The sequence below is a fragment of the Salvia hispanica genome, chromosome 3, assembly GCF_029641045.1.
Source record: "Salvia hispanica isolate PSC_SH4W2 chromosome 3, Shi_PSC_v1, whole genome shotgun sequence".
Classification (NCBI taxonomy): Eukaryota; Viridiplantae; Streptophyta; class Magnoliopsida; order Lamiales; family Lamiaceae; genus Salvia; species Salvia hispanica.
The window spans coordinates 42,462,878-42,477,476 of NC_142694.1; the positions used below are offsets into that span (position 1 = coordinate 42,462,878).

At 39.3% G+C, this 14,599-nt stretch overlaps 4 protein-coding genes across 4 annotated transcripts; 1 reads left to right on the plus strand and 3 right to left on the minus strand.

Annotated features, from left to right (window-relative positions):
- Window positions 1-1,135: 1,135 nt before the first annotated feature.
- On the plus strand, window positions 1,136-2,290 carry LOC125212527 (kirola-like). The gene is made up of 2 exons (XM_048112727.2): window positions 1,136-1,383; window positions 1,838-2,290. The coding sequence occupies exons 1-2, from the start codon at window positions 1,194-1,196 to the stop codon at window positions 2,101-2,103; spliced, it is 456 nt and encodes a 151-aa protein (XP_047968684.1). The 5' UTR covers window positions 1,136-1,193; the 3' UTR covers window positions 2,104-2,290.
- A 1,231-nt stretch (window positions 2,291-3,521) lies between these two features.
- Window positions 3,522-5,701, minus strand: LOC125210804 (protein C2-DOMAIN ABA-RELATED 7-like). Its single transcript, XM_048110397.2, has 2 exons — window positions 4,565-5,701; window positions 3,522-3,929 (listed from the first exon to the last, which is right to left on the minus strand). The coding sequence occupies exons 1-2, from the start codon at window positions 4,970-4,972 to the stop codon at window positions 3,630-3,632; spliced, it is 708 nt and encodes a 235-aa protein (XP_047966354.1). The 5' UTR covers window positions 4,973-5,701; the 3' UTR covers window positions 3,522-3,629.
- Window positions 5,702-5,916: 215 nt separating this feature from the next.
- Window positions 5,917-6,676, minus strand: LOC125210077 (uncharacterized). Its single transcript, XM_048109655.2, has 2 exons — window positions 6,519-6,676; window positions 5,917-6,446 (listed from the first exon to the last, which is right to left on the minus strand). The coding sequence occupies exon 2, from the start codon at window positions 6,426-6,428 to the stop codon at window positions 5,997-5,999; it is 432 nt and encodes a 143-aa protein (XP_047965612.2). The 5' UTR covers window positions 6,429-6,446; window positions 6,519-6,676; the 3' UTR covers window positions 5,917-5,996.
- Window positions 6,677-9,438: 2,762 nt separating this feature from the next.
- LOC125214332 (DELLA protein GAI1-like) lies at window positions 9,439-11,315 on the minus strand. Its single transcript, XM_048115321.2, has one exon. It carries the CDS (start codon window positions 11,137-11,139, stop codon window positions 9,577-9,579), a length of 1,563 nt encoding a protein of 520 aa, XP_047971278.1. The 5' UTR covers window positions 11,140-11,315; the 3' UTR covers window positions 9,439-9,576.
- Between the last annotated feature and the right edge of the window lie 3,284 nt (window positions 11,316-14,599).

Here is a 14,599-nt window from a genome sequence, read left to right on the forward strand (position 1 = left end):
CTCTTCTTCATAAAATTTCATGCTCCAAGGGAAAGGGTATTTGAGGAGGTATTATACCTTCTTTTATTTTGAGGAGGTATCTTTACCTCTTCTTGATAGAAAAGGTATAAAGTTAGTTATTTTATTTGCTTTTTGAATTTACCTTCTTTCCTTGGAGTCCATTACTTTTTAAGAAGGTATAATAACCTTTTTGAGGAGGTAAATGAGAAATATACCTTCTCAATATACCTTTCCCCCTTGGAGATGCTCTAATTAAGATTTTCTACATAGAACTTTCAATATTTAGAGGTAGTCCTTTGTGTTATGTGATCAATACAGGATTAAATTAGGTCGTTATAAGAGAGCAATTAAGGTTATTTTTACTTCGTTTTTAGTTCATTATAGGAAATTCGGATTTTTAAATGACCTAGGTCAATTTTAGATTATTTAGTTCATCTTAAAATCCGAATTTCAAATAATGAAGTAAAATTAACCTTGGTATTCACAAACTGTATTTCTTTTTTGGTCTGTGTTCTGTATTTAAGGTGTTTTTTCCCTTTAAGCGACCTCATGTTTAGTTCCATAATTATTTGTTATTATTTCTTTTTTTCTCTCTAACAAAGACTAATTTTTTCATACATCAAGTATTTTTAAAGTTATAGTTTCTCATTATCTATAATCAATTAATCATGCTAATTCAAACTTTTAATTTTGTAATTAAAGGAGAAATGTCTTTCAATGAAATTTATCGTCTTGTTGTGGGACAATGTTTCATTGTTATCTATCTTCATATATTTATCGTCTAGTTGTGACTTGTGGGACAATGTATTCATTGTTATATATCTTCAGATCTTACATACCTGCACCATGCAATAATTAAATTAACGTGTATCATGGAATGCCAATGAATTATTGATACACGTTTATTTTATTCTCAAATAATTGAATTATTCTTCCATATTCATCGACCTGTAAATATGTAAGAAATTTAATAAATTTAAGAGGCAATAATGCAAAAAAAAAAAAAAAAAAAACTAAAATAATTTAAATGACAGTGAAACAGTGTCCCACATTATCATCATGAAAAACTTAAAAATATGGGAAAAATGTGATTCTAGAAGCATTTAGAGGCCTATATGAAGAGGGGTGTGCAAGCTCATAATCACATCAAAACTTACATTGTGATATTTCATATTTAGAAAAAGAGAGAGAGTATGGCTGAGCTTAAAGGGAAGTTGGTTGATAAGATTAACATAAAATCTGATGGAGATGTGTTCCATGAATTGTTCAGGGAGAAGCCACATCAGATCTCAGGCATTTGCCCAGACAAGATCCAAACATGTGATTTGCATGAAGGCGAATGGGGCAAAGTCGGATCCATACTCGTCTGGAACTACTTCCACGGTACGCAGAAAAAAATATCGGTAGAGGCTCTCGTTGAACCTATTTTCTTACATTTTACCAACATTTACTCCTTTCGGTCCCTATTATCTGTCTCATTTTGTTATTTTCGTCTGATCCTCATTAATTGTCTCAATCTATCACTTTTACTATTTACGGTAATTGGACTTAATATTTCACTAACTTTAATAAAGTCAAACAATTTCTTACAAACCGCACCAGGAAAAAATATGGACATTTAATAGAGACTGGAAGAAGCAGTCAGCGTCAAGTTAGTAAGAACTGAAGATAATTTTCGATAATATCGATAAAGAAAAATATAAAGAGGTTGACCGAGGCTTAAGCCCCACGTGTTATATGTGTGTGTGTGTGTGTGTTCGCATGTGTTTTTTATTGTTAGTACTATGTGAGAACACTACAGTGAAGGTTTTGAAAAAAAGTTTGTTCGCGTGTGTAGATGGGAAGGACAGGGTGGCGAAGGAGATAATCGAAGCCATAGATGAGGAGAACAAGTCGGTGACGTTCAAAGTGATAGAAGGGGATCTGATGGAGCATTACAAGGAGATAAAGCTGACGGTCCACGTGGACACGAAAGGAGAAGACAACCTGGTGACGTGGACCATCGAGTACGAGAAGGTGAAGGATGATACTGCTGATCCTCACACACTCATGGAGTTCTGCCTCCACGTCACCAAAGATATCGAGACTCACCACCTCAATTAGCGCCCATTCATCTGCTCCGTGGCGCCTATTTGTAATTTAATAAATACTCTGTCGAGTATCATCTTATCTCTTGTTCGATTGTCTATGTATTTATGGTGTGTGTTGTAATTTGTGGGAGTGCCTGCTCTGTTTGTTTCTTCCTCAAATCGAACTTCGTATTTATATAAACTACTATCAAGTTTGTGTATTTTCTTAGTCTGGCTAGATCATCGAGTTTATTATTTTGTAAGACTTAAACTATACATAAGTCTTACTTACTAACTGATTTCTATAGTATAATAATCGAAACGAAAATAATTGACTGACCAATTAAGCTATGTATAGGCTGAAAAAAAATTACTAACATTTTTAATATATTTTGAGGAAGGGTGTTGACACAAATTTATGTCAATTCATACTATGACTTTATTAGTAGAATTCGGCTGCAGTGTTATTCATTCTACTTCGTCTAATAATTGTTTAAATTACTAAGATCTTGAGCATTATTCACAATTTTAAAGCATTAAGAATTGAGTCTTATATCTCTAATTTCTTAGCTTTTATAACAATAATAATAATAGCAATTAAATTGGTTTGCCAATACCAAAAATAAATACTCCTTGATAAGGCATTAATTTAAAGTTTAAAATAAAATAACGAAAATTACATAATTAATTTATTTTACGTAATTTCAGCGGTGCATTACTTTGGAATATAGTGGTATTAGTTGATCACCTTGATATGAAATCACTAAGCATAATGATGGCGAATTGGTTTAAGTGGTTTCATATTCAAGTTATTCGAGAAATTTCACACGGAAAAAATGAGATAAAATTTTCAAAAAATTGACAAAATAAAATAAGGTTTTTAATTCAAAATATGGAAAAGATGGCAAGTGTGGAGGTGTAAAACAATCAAATGAGGAATGATTGATGGCAAGTTCGAGTCGGGCCCGTAATGTTTCGACGTGTCGACTGCAACAGACGTTTGATATTGTTCGCTTTGGATTAAGCCCGTACGAATTTGTTTTTCGGTCACTCCTAAAACGCCTCAAACTAATTGGGGTTGTCCTGAACATTCCCGATGTGGGATGGATTTGTCCTGAACATTTCGAATTGAAATTTATTAGAGCGGTGTCATGTGGCGCACTTATTAATTAGCCCACAAATTAGGTGCAATTATCACGTGCTCAGGCTGCGGCAATGGTGCTCAATTACTCCCTTGAGCCCGATGATGTTGTTGATGCTCTTATGACATGGCTGATGATTAATTTAATGGGTTTAGATAGCAAACTTTCGTTTTGTAAGTGCCAAATTATTGATTGGATAATTAAATACAGTGGAAGTTGTTTATTATTTGGTGAACTACTATAATAGAAGATCTGTCTTTTCGAAGCTTGAGAAGTCATTCAACAAACAAAGAACATTACACATTGTGAATATCAGAATTGTAAATTAGACATTATATATATTAATCATATGCAATTGTGTGGAAAATGTGAGGAAAAAACTGGAAATTATGTAATGAGCTAAAATAGTGATATTGGATTAGGCATGGAGGCCTTTGCAGCCAGGAATCTCGATCCATTCGATCTGTATTTGGACTTTGCCGCATTCGACCTCGTTGAGTCTGAGGATCATGTCTTGTGTCATCTTCCCGCCTTTGTTCCACACAATCGTGCTCTCCTCGGCCAGGCAGTTCTCCTTCGTTGGGTGCACCCTCTCCACCTTTGTCCCCTCGGGGAGGCTCGACAGCCCCATCCTCAGACACTTTATTAGAGGCTCTATGTCTATGTGCGCGCACCCCATGCTGTCATCCACCGTGAACGTGTCCTTGTCGTACACATTCTGCGCACACACACACACGGATTGCTTATTAATTATTACAACAAGAATCTTTTCATCTCGAGAAAGCAAGAACACCGCACTAGCCACTAAGTCTAAACAACTAAACATGTCCTAGTCATACACCAAACCGGAAAACCAAAAACCAAGAATTCCTAAAAGATAAAACCGAACCAAACCAAAATCTGATTAAAATTTGATTTGGTTCAGTTCAGATATTCGGGTTTTGGATTTGTTGCTCACCCCTAACCGACTGGATATACAGATTGGTTATTATAAGAATCTTTTTATCTCGAGAATGCAAGAACATTGCACTAAGTCTAAACATCTAAACATGTCCTAGTCATACAACAAACCCAAAAACCAAAAACCAAAAATTCCTAAAAAGTAAAATCGAACCAAACCAAAATCTGATTAAAATTCAATTTGGTTCAGTTTAGATATTCAGGTTTTGGATTCGATACTCACCCCTATCTGACTGGATATACCGATTGGTTATTATAAGAATCTTTTTATCACGAGAATGTAAGAACATTGCACTAAACGTGTCCTTGTCACACACTGACTGCGTATACGGATTGGCTATTACGAGTTTTTATCTCGAGAAATTGCAAGAACACTGCACCGAACGTACATACCAGCACAATGGGAGAATCGAAATCCTTGATGTAGATAGTGAGCTCCTCGTTCCAGATGGGATTGCAGTTGCCCCTGACGACCTTAGTCTTGACCTTCTGGTTGGAGCAGGAGACGACGCAGTAGGGGTCGCTGCTGAGGGTGTCGCGGACAGCCAGGTTGATGCCGCGGCGCACCCTGATGCGGATGAGTCCCAAAACGTCCATGAGGCTGACGAGCCTGGCTTCAACGACGCCGCCCTTGCTTGATCCGGTCGGTTTCCCTCGCGATCCTCCTCCTTTCCTCGGCTTCTTCTTCTTCTTCTTCTCCTTGTTATCGAAACAAGTGTGTCGGAAGGGATAGGAAAAGACCTCCTCAAGATCACTGCAGATATTCAAGGAGACCCTATGCAAAGAACGGCCAAAGACCATTACCTATTCTATACATTACGCTTATCAATAACCACCTTTTTCTCTCCTTTCAATCACAATCCCACCTCCATCCTTTCATTATATACATGCATGTTTCCCCACCATTTCCTCTCCAAACATTATTTTCTGTCCATTGCTTCTCTCCCTATACTTTCCACCATTCATTCATTTCATTTTCTGAATGTAGAATATGATCATCATAAAGAGTTTGTTTATACAATTCTATTTATATTAAGGCAAATTAAAAAAAAAAAAAAAAAAAAACCCCACCAAGTTTGTTCATCTTCTAATCAATAACGCAACTCTTAAAAATAGTCAATTATACTCCCTCCGTCCCCGATTAAGAGTCACACTTTTCCATTTTGGTCCGTCCCCCAATTAAGAGTCACACTTCATTTTTACCATAAATAGTAAGTAGGTCCCACATTCCACTAACTCAATTCACTCATATTTTATTATAAAACCAATATAAAAAAATGGGTCTCACATTCCACTAACTTTTTCAACCAACTTTTCTTTACATTTCTTAAAATTCGTGCCCGGTCAAAGTATGACTCCTAATGGGGGACGGAGGGAGTATCATAATTACAGTATAATCAGTTATTTTTAAAATTGCGTGATTGACCATAAATTGATCAAAATAGCCGGTTTTTCTGGTATTTCGGCAGAGGAAACAAATAGCATCTCCAATCGGTGTAAATAGAGAACTGAACAACTATATATACAACAATACTATAACATAACCTAACCTATGATAGACTTACAAAGCAAGAAAAATTGCTCAAGACGAACTATTCATCAAAAAAATGAAGACGCATTGTCAAGATTTCGATACATCGGTCATTTTTTAAAATTGCGCGATTGACGAGGAATTGATCAAAATAGCCGGTTTTTCGGCAATTCTCCTAATGGCAAGACATAGCAATATCGGCAAACGAAACAAATAGACACATAACAATATCTCGCATCGATATAAACAGAATAACTATCAATACAACAATAGTAACATTACCAAACCTATGAATTACGACTTCAGCATCGCAGAAGGGGGCAATGGAGGAGCGTCGAGCTGGTACAAGTCCAAAGCGGGCCCCACAAATCGGAAGAGAATCCATCCACCAATCACGATGAAGATGGAAGCATATGCAAATTTGTTGAGCCAAAACAGCAGACCTTTTTCGCCGACGTACAGCTCCATCGCCTTCTCACTCAAGTTCATCGAATCCCAATCCTTGGGCTGCTTTTCAACCGCTTTTTTAACGCCGCCGTCCTCCTCCTGCCTTCGCCGCCGTCTCGAGCCGCGTTTGAATCGGATTTCTACTGATTCCGGCGGCCGGATTTTTTGCGGCGGTGGGCTGAGATCGGCGCCGTTTTCTGGATTGCATCTGGTTAGGGTTAGGGATCGGTGTTGGGGAGGGGGGAGGAGATGGCAAGGGAAAGCGGTTAAGGAGAGCATCGTCTGCTTCGAATTTCACTGCAATTGCGGAATCTCGATCGATAAAATCATTGTTTGTGAAATGAATTTGATAAAAGAGTTGGTGATTACCTTGAGGAATCGCCGGATTTTGATATCGGTGGCGGGTTTTGAATTGATTGGGTGAGAATTGAGGATTTCAGGATTGGGTTTTGGAACAGAGCTGATGCTAAGTTGCTAACTGCTTACTGTTACTGTATAAACGCGCTACTTCACAAATGAAATCGCTATTTGTATATCAGTTCAAATTTACAATCACAAAATGAAAGCGCTACTTTTAAATGGGGGTATTATGTATGATAAATTATCGGAAAAAAAATCACAAAACTTGGTTAATTTCTGATCATTTCTTTCAATATGGGAGAAATTGTACTATATGATATGAAAGCGGGATAAATACATGCGTGGTACAAAATGATTCACATTTATTTTATATTAGTACAAAAAAAGTTTGAAGTTTCGTACAAAAATTTTCATTTTAATATACATTTCATCAAATCTGTTTAAACGGCGTTAACTTTTTACTTATATGACGCGCAAATTATAAAACAATGATGGAATTTGTTGTACGAATATGAAACAATGATAAAACTTTTTTACACCAACGTGAAACAATTATGAAACATTTTGTACTTCACAGAGACAAAGAGTTGGCATCCAAACAAACATAACGGAATGTACTAAATTGAAACACGAATGAAACTTTTTGTATGATTTATGTAAACTTTAAACATTTTGTACTAATATGAAATAAAGGTGAAACATTTTGTATAAGTTATGTATTTACCTCCTTCTTAGCTGATAAATGATAGCCAGGAGTATTATTCAGTATGACTTTTGTAAGTGATATTACAAGTCTACGTAAAAGAATTATGGATTTTGGCTTCTATATCATACAATATCCTCCAAATTCAAATCAATGTGAAAAATAAGGTAAATATTAAAGTTATAACATGATCAACTATTTTCAAAAGTCTCTGGATTGGTAAAAAAATTTGACGAAACTTAGGAATTCCCATCAATATTATGAATAACATGCCTTAAAGAGTCAATACACACCCTTTAATAAGTAGATGACTACAATTTGGGGTGGCAAGAAATATAGGAGTATGCATTTTAAATCTTAATGATACTTAGTTGTTGGATTGGCCAAAATTGAACAAACTTCAGAGTTTTCCATCAAATTACGATTAACACGCTCACTTCAAATGTGACACTCTTACTATAAATTGTATTGGGCTTCTTCTATGTAGAAAATAATCTAGCACTAAGCCCAAGTTAAGCAAGATTGAGAATGTGGACTTGTTGAATTCAAATGTGTCACTGTTAATAGTGCGTGGGTTTCAAGTAACTTGGAAATATTCCATTTGTGGGAAATTGTTTGATATTGAAACTCTTTAAAAACTAAGTTGTAGTTATTTATTTGGTCATTATAATCTTATGATGATTACGTTGCATTCAATACAAACTTCAAATGATTATGAGCAACTAATTGAGTAGTGCAAGAAAGAAGGAAGAATGAGAAAATTTTGAACACCACTTAATAAAAAAGTGGTCAATATTCATATTTCTTAGATTAAGATAGAATAATATGAGATGGAAATGGAATATTATTCTAAGGCAAAAGGGACATTCTTTTTAGTGGAAGACGGCGGTGTATTGTTGAAAACAAGTGATTTTGACTTCCCATCTAATTTTCCTTTCTCATTCCCCACTCCATCAAATATATGTTGAAACAACTATTGTTGGTGTTGAAATTTTTGCCCCATTGTCTTTAAAATTGTCTTTGTCAATTTTGCATTTAATAATTGTGCATGTACACCATATGCATAATTTCAATGTTTGCCATAACTTATGGATTCTTTAGTAATATTAATTCTTTATTAAAGAATTAATTATTGGCACTTTAATAGTGTAATGTGAACTATGGTAAAAGAATGTCATATCAAAAATGAGAAAGTATCTTTAATCTTTTCAAAAAAACTTTATTGTGAACATGTCATTATCAATCCCACGTAACTTTCACAATTAGCAATTATTAAATCAAAAGAAATGAGCTGGCTAGTGGCGAATCGCCAATAAGTGAAGTGTTGAAAAGTTGCGTTGTTAAATATAATTGTGCCGGCAACGATGACTGTTTTTGGAGTACTACTCTTTTGTTGAGTTACAAAGTCTAAACGGTTTTGGGAATTAATTTATTCCATTGCAACAATCATAATGAAGAAATGATTAAGCAAGCACATGATGGAGGTAATTTGGTTAGATTTTATTCCCCCAACTCAATCATAGCTTTGGAATAATTAAATATGAGTGTAGCAAAAGATGCACGATAGAGCAACATAACCAATTTCAGGGGCGAATGTATAAAAAAATAATACTCCTAGTAACAGAGTATGTTTTTCACATTTTATTTGACAAAATATTTTAAAGAAATTTAGGGATAGATGCTTTTCTATAACGATTTTACACAACTTTTCACTTAAGTTTCTCATTTAGGTTCGCCAATGGTTGTACTGAAGCTAGACACATATGTTTACAGAGGGTTTGGCCGTACGTTTGGTGGAGGATTGTTTCGTAATGATAAAAAGACAACAGAAGCAGGAGTTTGTCGCAAACACATGGTATGTTCTATTCTAACTTGCTAAACTTTCGTCTACTTTTCATGATTGATACAATATGGATATAGTCGTAGATATAAAATGATAATCCAGAAATTATTGCTTTGATCTTGAGGCGATTTAAGGTGAATGTAAATTGTCGTTCAATAGCATGACATGATTGACAACTTATTGCTACGATATCAGTTGAGAATTTATTGTTTAGACGATATCAATAAGAGAGCTCAGCTCTATAACGGATTTCTTGTCACTCCATGCACACACATTCGAAAGGAAAGTGCACGTTCTTGATCGCCCATCGACAAGTCTCGCTATTTGGCTTTCGCACGATACACTAAGAAACACGAATGTGACGAAATCGAATAGTAGAAACATCGAACAAAAACACATCCAAAGCATTATTATGAAAGCATCATCTCGTCAACCATTGAAGAGGAGCACTAGCAAGCAAAAGAAAGAAGAATGATGGTATTTATGAAGAAGCCATGGAAATGAAAACTAAGAACTAACAACTAAGAAGCAAGCCTCCAAGCAGAGGTAGCAAAGAGTGGCCTCGTATGCCATCCAAGCATCAAACAACCATGCTTCTCCTCCACCCTATACCCGTCCCCGCCCCCGAAAAGCTCGAGCAGCACACTCGCCTGCTTGTGCGCGTCGGACCCAATGTGCACCGCCTCAAACCCGGCCGCCCCCAGCCTCCTCCGCCACTGCCCCAGCGTCTCGTGCCTCTCCACCCGATCCGCGCCCTCGCACGCCACCACATTGCATATCTGCCTCCCGAGGTAGATCTCGCTCATCACCCTATCCTCGTCACTCCCGCCCCCGCAGCTCTCCAGCGAATCGAACAGCGTGGAGTAGTAATGCAGCGCCTCCGTGAACCGATCCGAGAACACGCTCCCGTTGTGATTCGCCTCCTGCTCCACCACCGTGAAGATCTCTGGCTTCACCTCTGTGACGACTCGCAAAACTGTTTCGATCGCCCCCGGCCGAGCTAGCAGCGGGTGGAGGTCGAAGATCGAGTTCACGGCGACCGTTTCGCCTGCTCGTCTCTCCAGCAGCGCCGCGGTCAGATCCGCTAGCGAATTCGTTACCAGTCCTCTGTATTCAAAATCCACGTTGATTGAATTAGCTAATTGACCTAATTTCCGTCCGATTTCCTTCAATTGATCGGTGTTATCGGTCGACGGCGGCCCCACCGCCGTCAACCGGAATCTCGGAGGTCCACCCGGCCTCAGCGCCAGCGCCTGGAGCAGCGGCGGCCACTGCATCCCCTGCTTCATACTGAAATCAACAACGTGGACTAAATCTCTACCGGCGAAGGATTCCAAAATCGCTTGATTCGCAGTGAAATGCGCGAATTTCAGATAGGGGCACGTCTCGTAGAAATGCATCTGGAGCAGATCGGTGAAGGCGGAGTCCTGATTCGCCGGAAACAATCCGTAAATCCGCCTCGCCAGGGCTTCAGCGAAGTAGGTCGCGACCTTCCGCATCGCTCCGGCCTGCGACACCGCTAGAAAACCGATGTTCTTCACCAGCGCTTCCGCCAATTTGAAATTCTCCTTCTGCACAGCCTCCGCGCACGCCATCAGTGAATGAACGAGCCTGATTCCGTTCTCCTGCGAGTCAACCATCACAATCGACTCGCTCGACTCAGTCTCCTGCGGCGAAAGTTTCAATTTCTTCGCCGGAGATGGGGGTTTCGCCCTAGGGTTAGGGTAGACCGCTTTCCCCGGTATGGCAGTGAGATCCGAGTCCACAACCATCCTATTGACGCCGGAATCGAATTCCGGAGCAGGATTGAGGCCGGAAATCATGGATTCGAGCCAGGAGGAGAGATCGGAGGGGTTGTAGTGAGTGGTGTCGGAGGCAAGCTGAGAGAGGCCGTCGTTTTCAACGCTGCACATGACCTGCTCCAGGTGTTCGATCTTCTGCGCGACGTCGGCCATGTCGGAGGGCTTGACGCTGTAGCCGAGGACGGCGAAGAGCTCGTCGTCGGCGTCGCAGGGCCACATCGGGGGCATGGAGGAGGAGCTGCAGCTGCCGCTGCTGGAGTGATTGGTATGCTCCCGCTTCATCGGAATAGCTGCTCAAAACAAGTGGTGGAGGAGCGAGGATTGGAGAAGAGGTGCTTGGTTTTTTGACATAAGAGGTGTGATTTGGGAGCAGATGGAGAGTTTGTGGTGAGAAAATGGATGCTATTGGAGAGTAGAAGAAGAGAGAGAGAGAGGAGGCGCGAGGCTCAACACTGAATATTATTATTGCGGACTGTACATAAACAGATCCACCAGATAAGATTAATTTTTTCCTTATCCTGTTTTTACTGTCAGTAAATCACGAATCCGTCGTTAGATCGGAACCGTTAATTTGATTCGGGGTTAGATTCAACCGGACCGGTGATTCCCTACACTCACTTTTATGATTATAACTCGACCAACTTTTTACCACTTACTACCTCCGTCCAAAAAATTCATCCCAGTTTGACCGAGTACGGATTTTAAGAAATGTAATAAAAAGTGAATTGAAAAAGTTAGTGAATTGTAGGTCCTACTTTTATATATTAGTTTTTAATAAAATGTGAATAGTAATTAGTTAGTGAAATATGAGGTCCACTGCTAAAAATGGTAAAAGTAAAATGGGACAAATTTTTAGAAACGGATCGAAATAGTAAACTGGGACAAATTTTCAGGAACAGAAGTAGCATGTATCTAGCTTTGATTTTGGCCTAAAAAGTAAAGGTCAATTTTTGTTCTAAACATATTACTAAAATATTAATTTAGTTAAAAATTTTAATTTTTAAAAAATAGGTTCATAATAAATGAAATTCATGTTAAAGTGGTCCAACGGTTTCACTAAAAAACTAACGGTCATGCTACTGTGCAGTGCGGACTGTTAGTTTCTTGACGGAGGATTTCATTTGTTATAGACTTATTTTTCAAAAAATTGAATGTTTTGGACTAAATTCGTATTTTGATAACTTGTTTAGGACCAAAATGACATTTACTCGAGAATAAAACATTAGGAAAACTTACAAAAAGGCTAAAACTGGTTTAAATGCTGGGTTTTAAACCAGAATTGTCGATTAACTGTTCAAAATCGGGACTATTGAATATATTGACAAGCTGATTCGGTTATGGTTTCTTGTTGGAATTGGATTAGATGAAAGTATATCTAATGGGTAAAGGTTGCCACTCTTAATATTTAGCTATAAAATGGGTCAAATGTAATAAGAAATTGTTGTAGTTAGGAGTTGCGAAATGGGTTATTCGCGGATATCCGCACTCGACAAGTTAGGTATCCGCACCCGACAAGTCAGGTATCTATACCGATTTTAGTCAAATTTTTGTCCCAATATTTGCCCCACGACATGCCGGGATTACCTGATATCCGTGTCGGGTATCCCGTACCTGATCCGAAATCCTAATAAAAAAGTTGAAAACCATAATATCTGTCAATATTACCTAATTTACTTTATTAGAGCATCCGCAGCGGTGCTCAACCCGCTGCTCGTCCGTCCGTGCCGCTGAGCACCAAGCCGTCTGTCCGCCGATGGAGCTTGTCCGTCCGTGCCAGCGGCACGGCGCTGCTCTTAGCTAAGAGCACGTCCGTGCCGCTGAGCACAATTACGTGGCAGCTTCTGATTGGCCAACGGCATAGCCGTTGGCAATTTCAGTTTTTTATTTTTATTTTTTTAAAAAATTTGAAATTTATTTTAAAAAATGTTTTTAAATAAAAAAAAATATTTTCCCACTTTCCAAAAAAATATATCCGTTTTCTACCCACTTTTAATTTATTTTTCAATTTTTTTCCCCCAAAATTCACATTTTCATCTATAAATACCCCCACTCCAACACAAAAAAAATCACATTCTCATCTATTATCTATACTATCATCATCTACATTCTCTCATCTTTTTTCCTCCTACTCTATCATCTAAATTCCCACCACACTACACAATGTCCGGCTCCGGCGATCACCCCTCCGGCAATCGCGGTTGGAACCACGATTGGTTCGACTCCGAGGCCGGATATAGTCCGGAAACCCAATTTACGGCCCCTCCTCAAACCCAAGGTTCGCAAGCTCCGGGTGGCTACCGTCCTTACCCGGTGCACGACCTAAACGCCCCCGGGTTCGGGTGGGCACCCGAACCCGGATCGGGAGGGAGCAACAGCTGTACTCCTACTCCTACTTCTGGTCCTACTCCTCCTGTTCGTGGCACCCGCACCCCGTACACTCCGGGTGAGATGATGGCGATGTTCAAAGCCTACTTGGCAGTCTCCGAAGATCCGGACGTCGGCACGAACCAAACCGGGAAAACTTATTGGTGGCGCATCACTCGCCTCTACAATGAAACCTGGCCGGAGGGAACCATATATCGCAATGATAGTATGGTTCGCAATTGCATCTACAGATGCAACGAGGCAATCGGGAAGTTCCAGGGGATTTACCTCCAGGAAGAGCGGTCGGCGGGGAGCGGCACGAACGAGCTCGACATCATCACTGCCGCCTTGGCGGCATACCAACGGGAGGAGTACAATCCGTTCAAGTACCTCAATTGTTGGCAGGAGGGGCGCCAACATCCGAAGTATAGGGGCGGCATAGCAGCATCCTCCTCCAGCTCCTCCAGCAAACGGTCGAGGTCGATAGCTCTATCATCCTCCGATGATGTGGCTACCCAGCTTGCCGGAACTAACTTGGGTAGCCCCGACGCTGGCCCGAGCGGTTCCCGCCGGCCGGTCGGAAGGAAGAAGGCGACGACCACCCGTCGCCGCGCCCCGACTCCATCCGCCGCCGCCGCCGCCTCCGCCGCCCCCGCTCCCTTTGTGCCTCCTCCACCCCCGACCAACTCGTTGTGGGCCATCTTGAGTCAACTCCATATGACCGATACGTCTCACATGACTCCGGAACAACTTGCAACACATGAGCAATTGATCCGGGGTCTCAAGAGGCAATTGGGGTTAGAGGAATAGTCTTCCACGTTTGTAATTTTTAATTTGTAGGATTTTAATTATGTATTTTTCTTTTTAGTATTTTAATTATGTAATTTGTATTTTTTAGGATTTTAATTATGTAATTTTTATTTTATAATGTATTTTTATAATGTAGAAATGTTTTTAATAATTGGAGTATTTAAATTGAATAATAGAATGGTGGGACCCTTGAGCTTGTCCTTAGCTAAGAGCACGGATGTGGGTGTCGTGCTCTTAGCTAAGGACAAGGAATAAAAGTGGGTCCGGGCCCACCTCCGTGCTCTTAGCTAAGAGCACGGATGGGGATGCTCTTAATATCGATGATAAGCTTTGATAGATTTAGAATAAAAGTGATGGGATAGTTCTGGTAAATTTTCAATTGTATGTTCGTTGAAATATAATAATATTTCAAAAGAACTCTTAGATTATGTAAAGTACTTTCATTATTCCTCCTTAATAGAGGTGTTTCATTTTCTTAACTCATTTTGAAAAAATAATAATATAAATACTCTTCTTTACATTATTATCTCTCTTACTTTACTTTTTCTCCATTACAACTATTTATTTT

Coding starts and splice junctions, on each gene's coding strand:
- LOC125210804 (XM_048110397.2), bottom strand. CDS start 4,972: ATGGTCTTTGGCCGTTCTTTGCATAGGGTCTCCTTGAATATCTGCAGT. Junction 3,930..4,564: donor TCGATTCTCCCATTGTGCTG/GTATGTACGTTC, acceptor GTGTGTGCGCAG/AATGTGTACGACAAGGACAC.
- LOC125214332 (XM_048115321.2), bottom strand. CDS start 11,139: ATGAAGCGGGAGCATACCAATCACTCCAGCAGCGGCAGCTGCAGCTCC.
- LOC125212527 (XM_048112727.2), top strand. CDS start 1,194: ATGGCTGAGCTTAAAGGGAAGTTGGTTGATAAGATTAACATAAAATCT. Junction 1,384..1,837: donor CGTCTGGAACTACTTCCACG/GTACGCAGAAAA, acceptor TCGCGTGTGTAG/ATGGGAAGGACAGGGTGGCG.
- LOC125210077 (XM_048109655.2), bottom strand. CDS start 6,428: ATGCTCTCCTTAACCGCTTTCCCTTGCCATCTCCTCCCCCCTCCCCAA.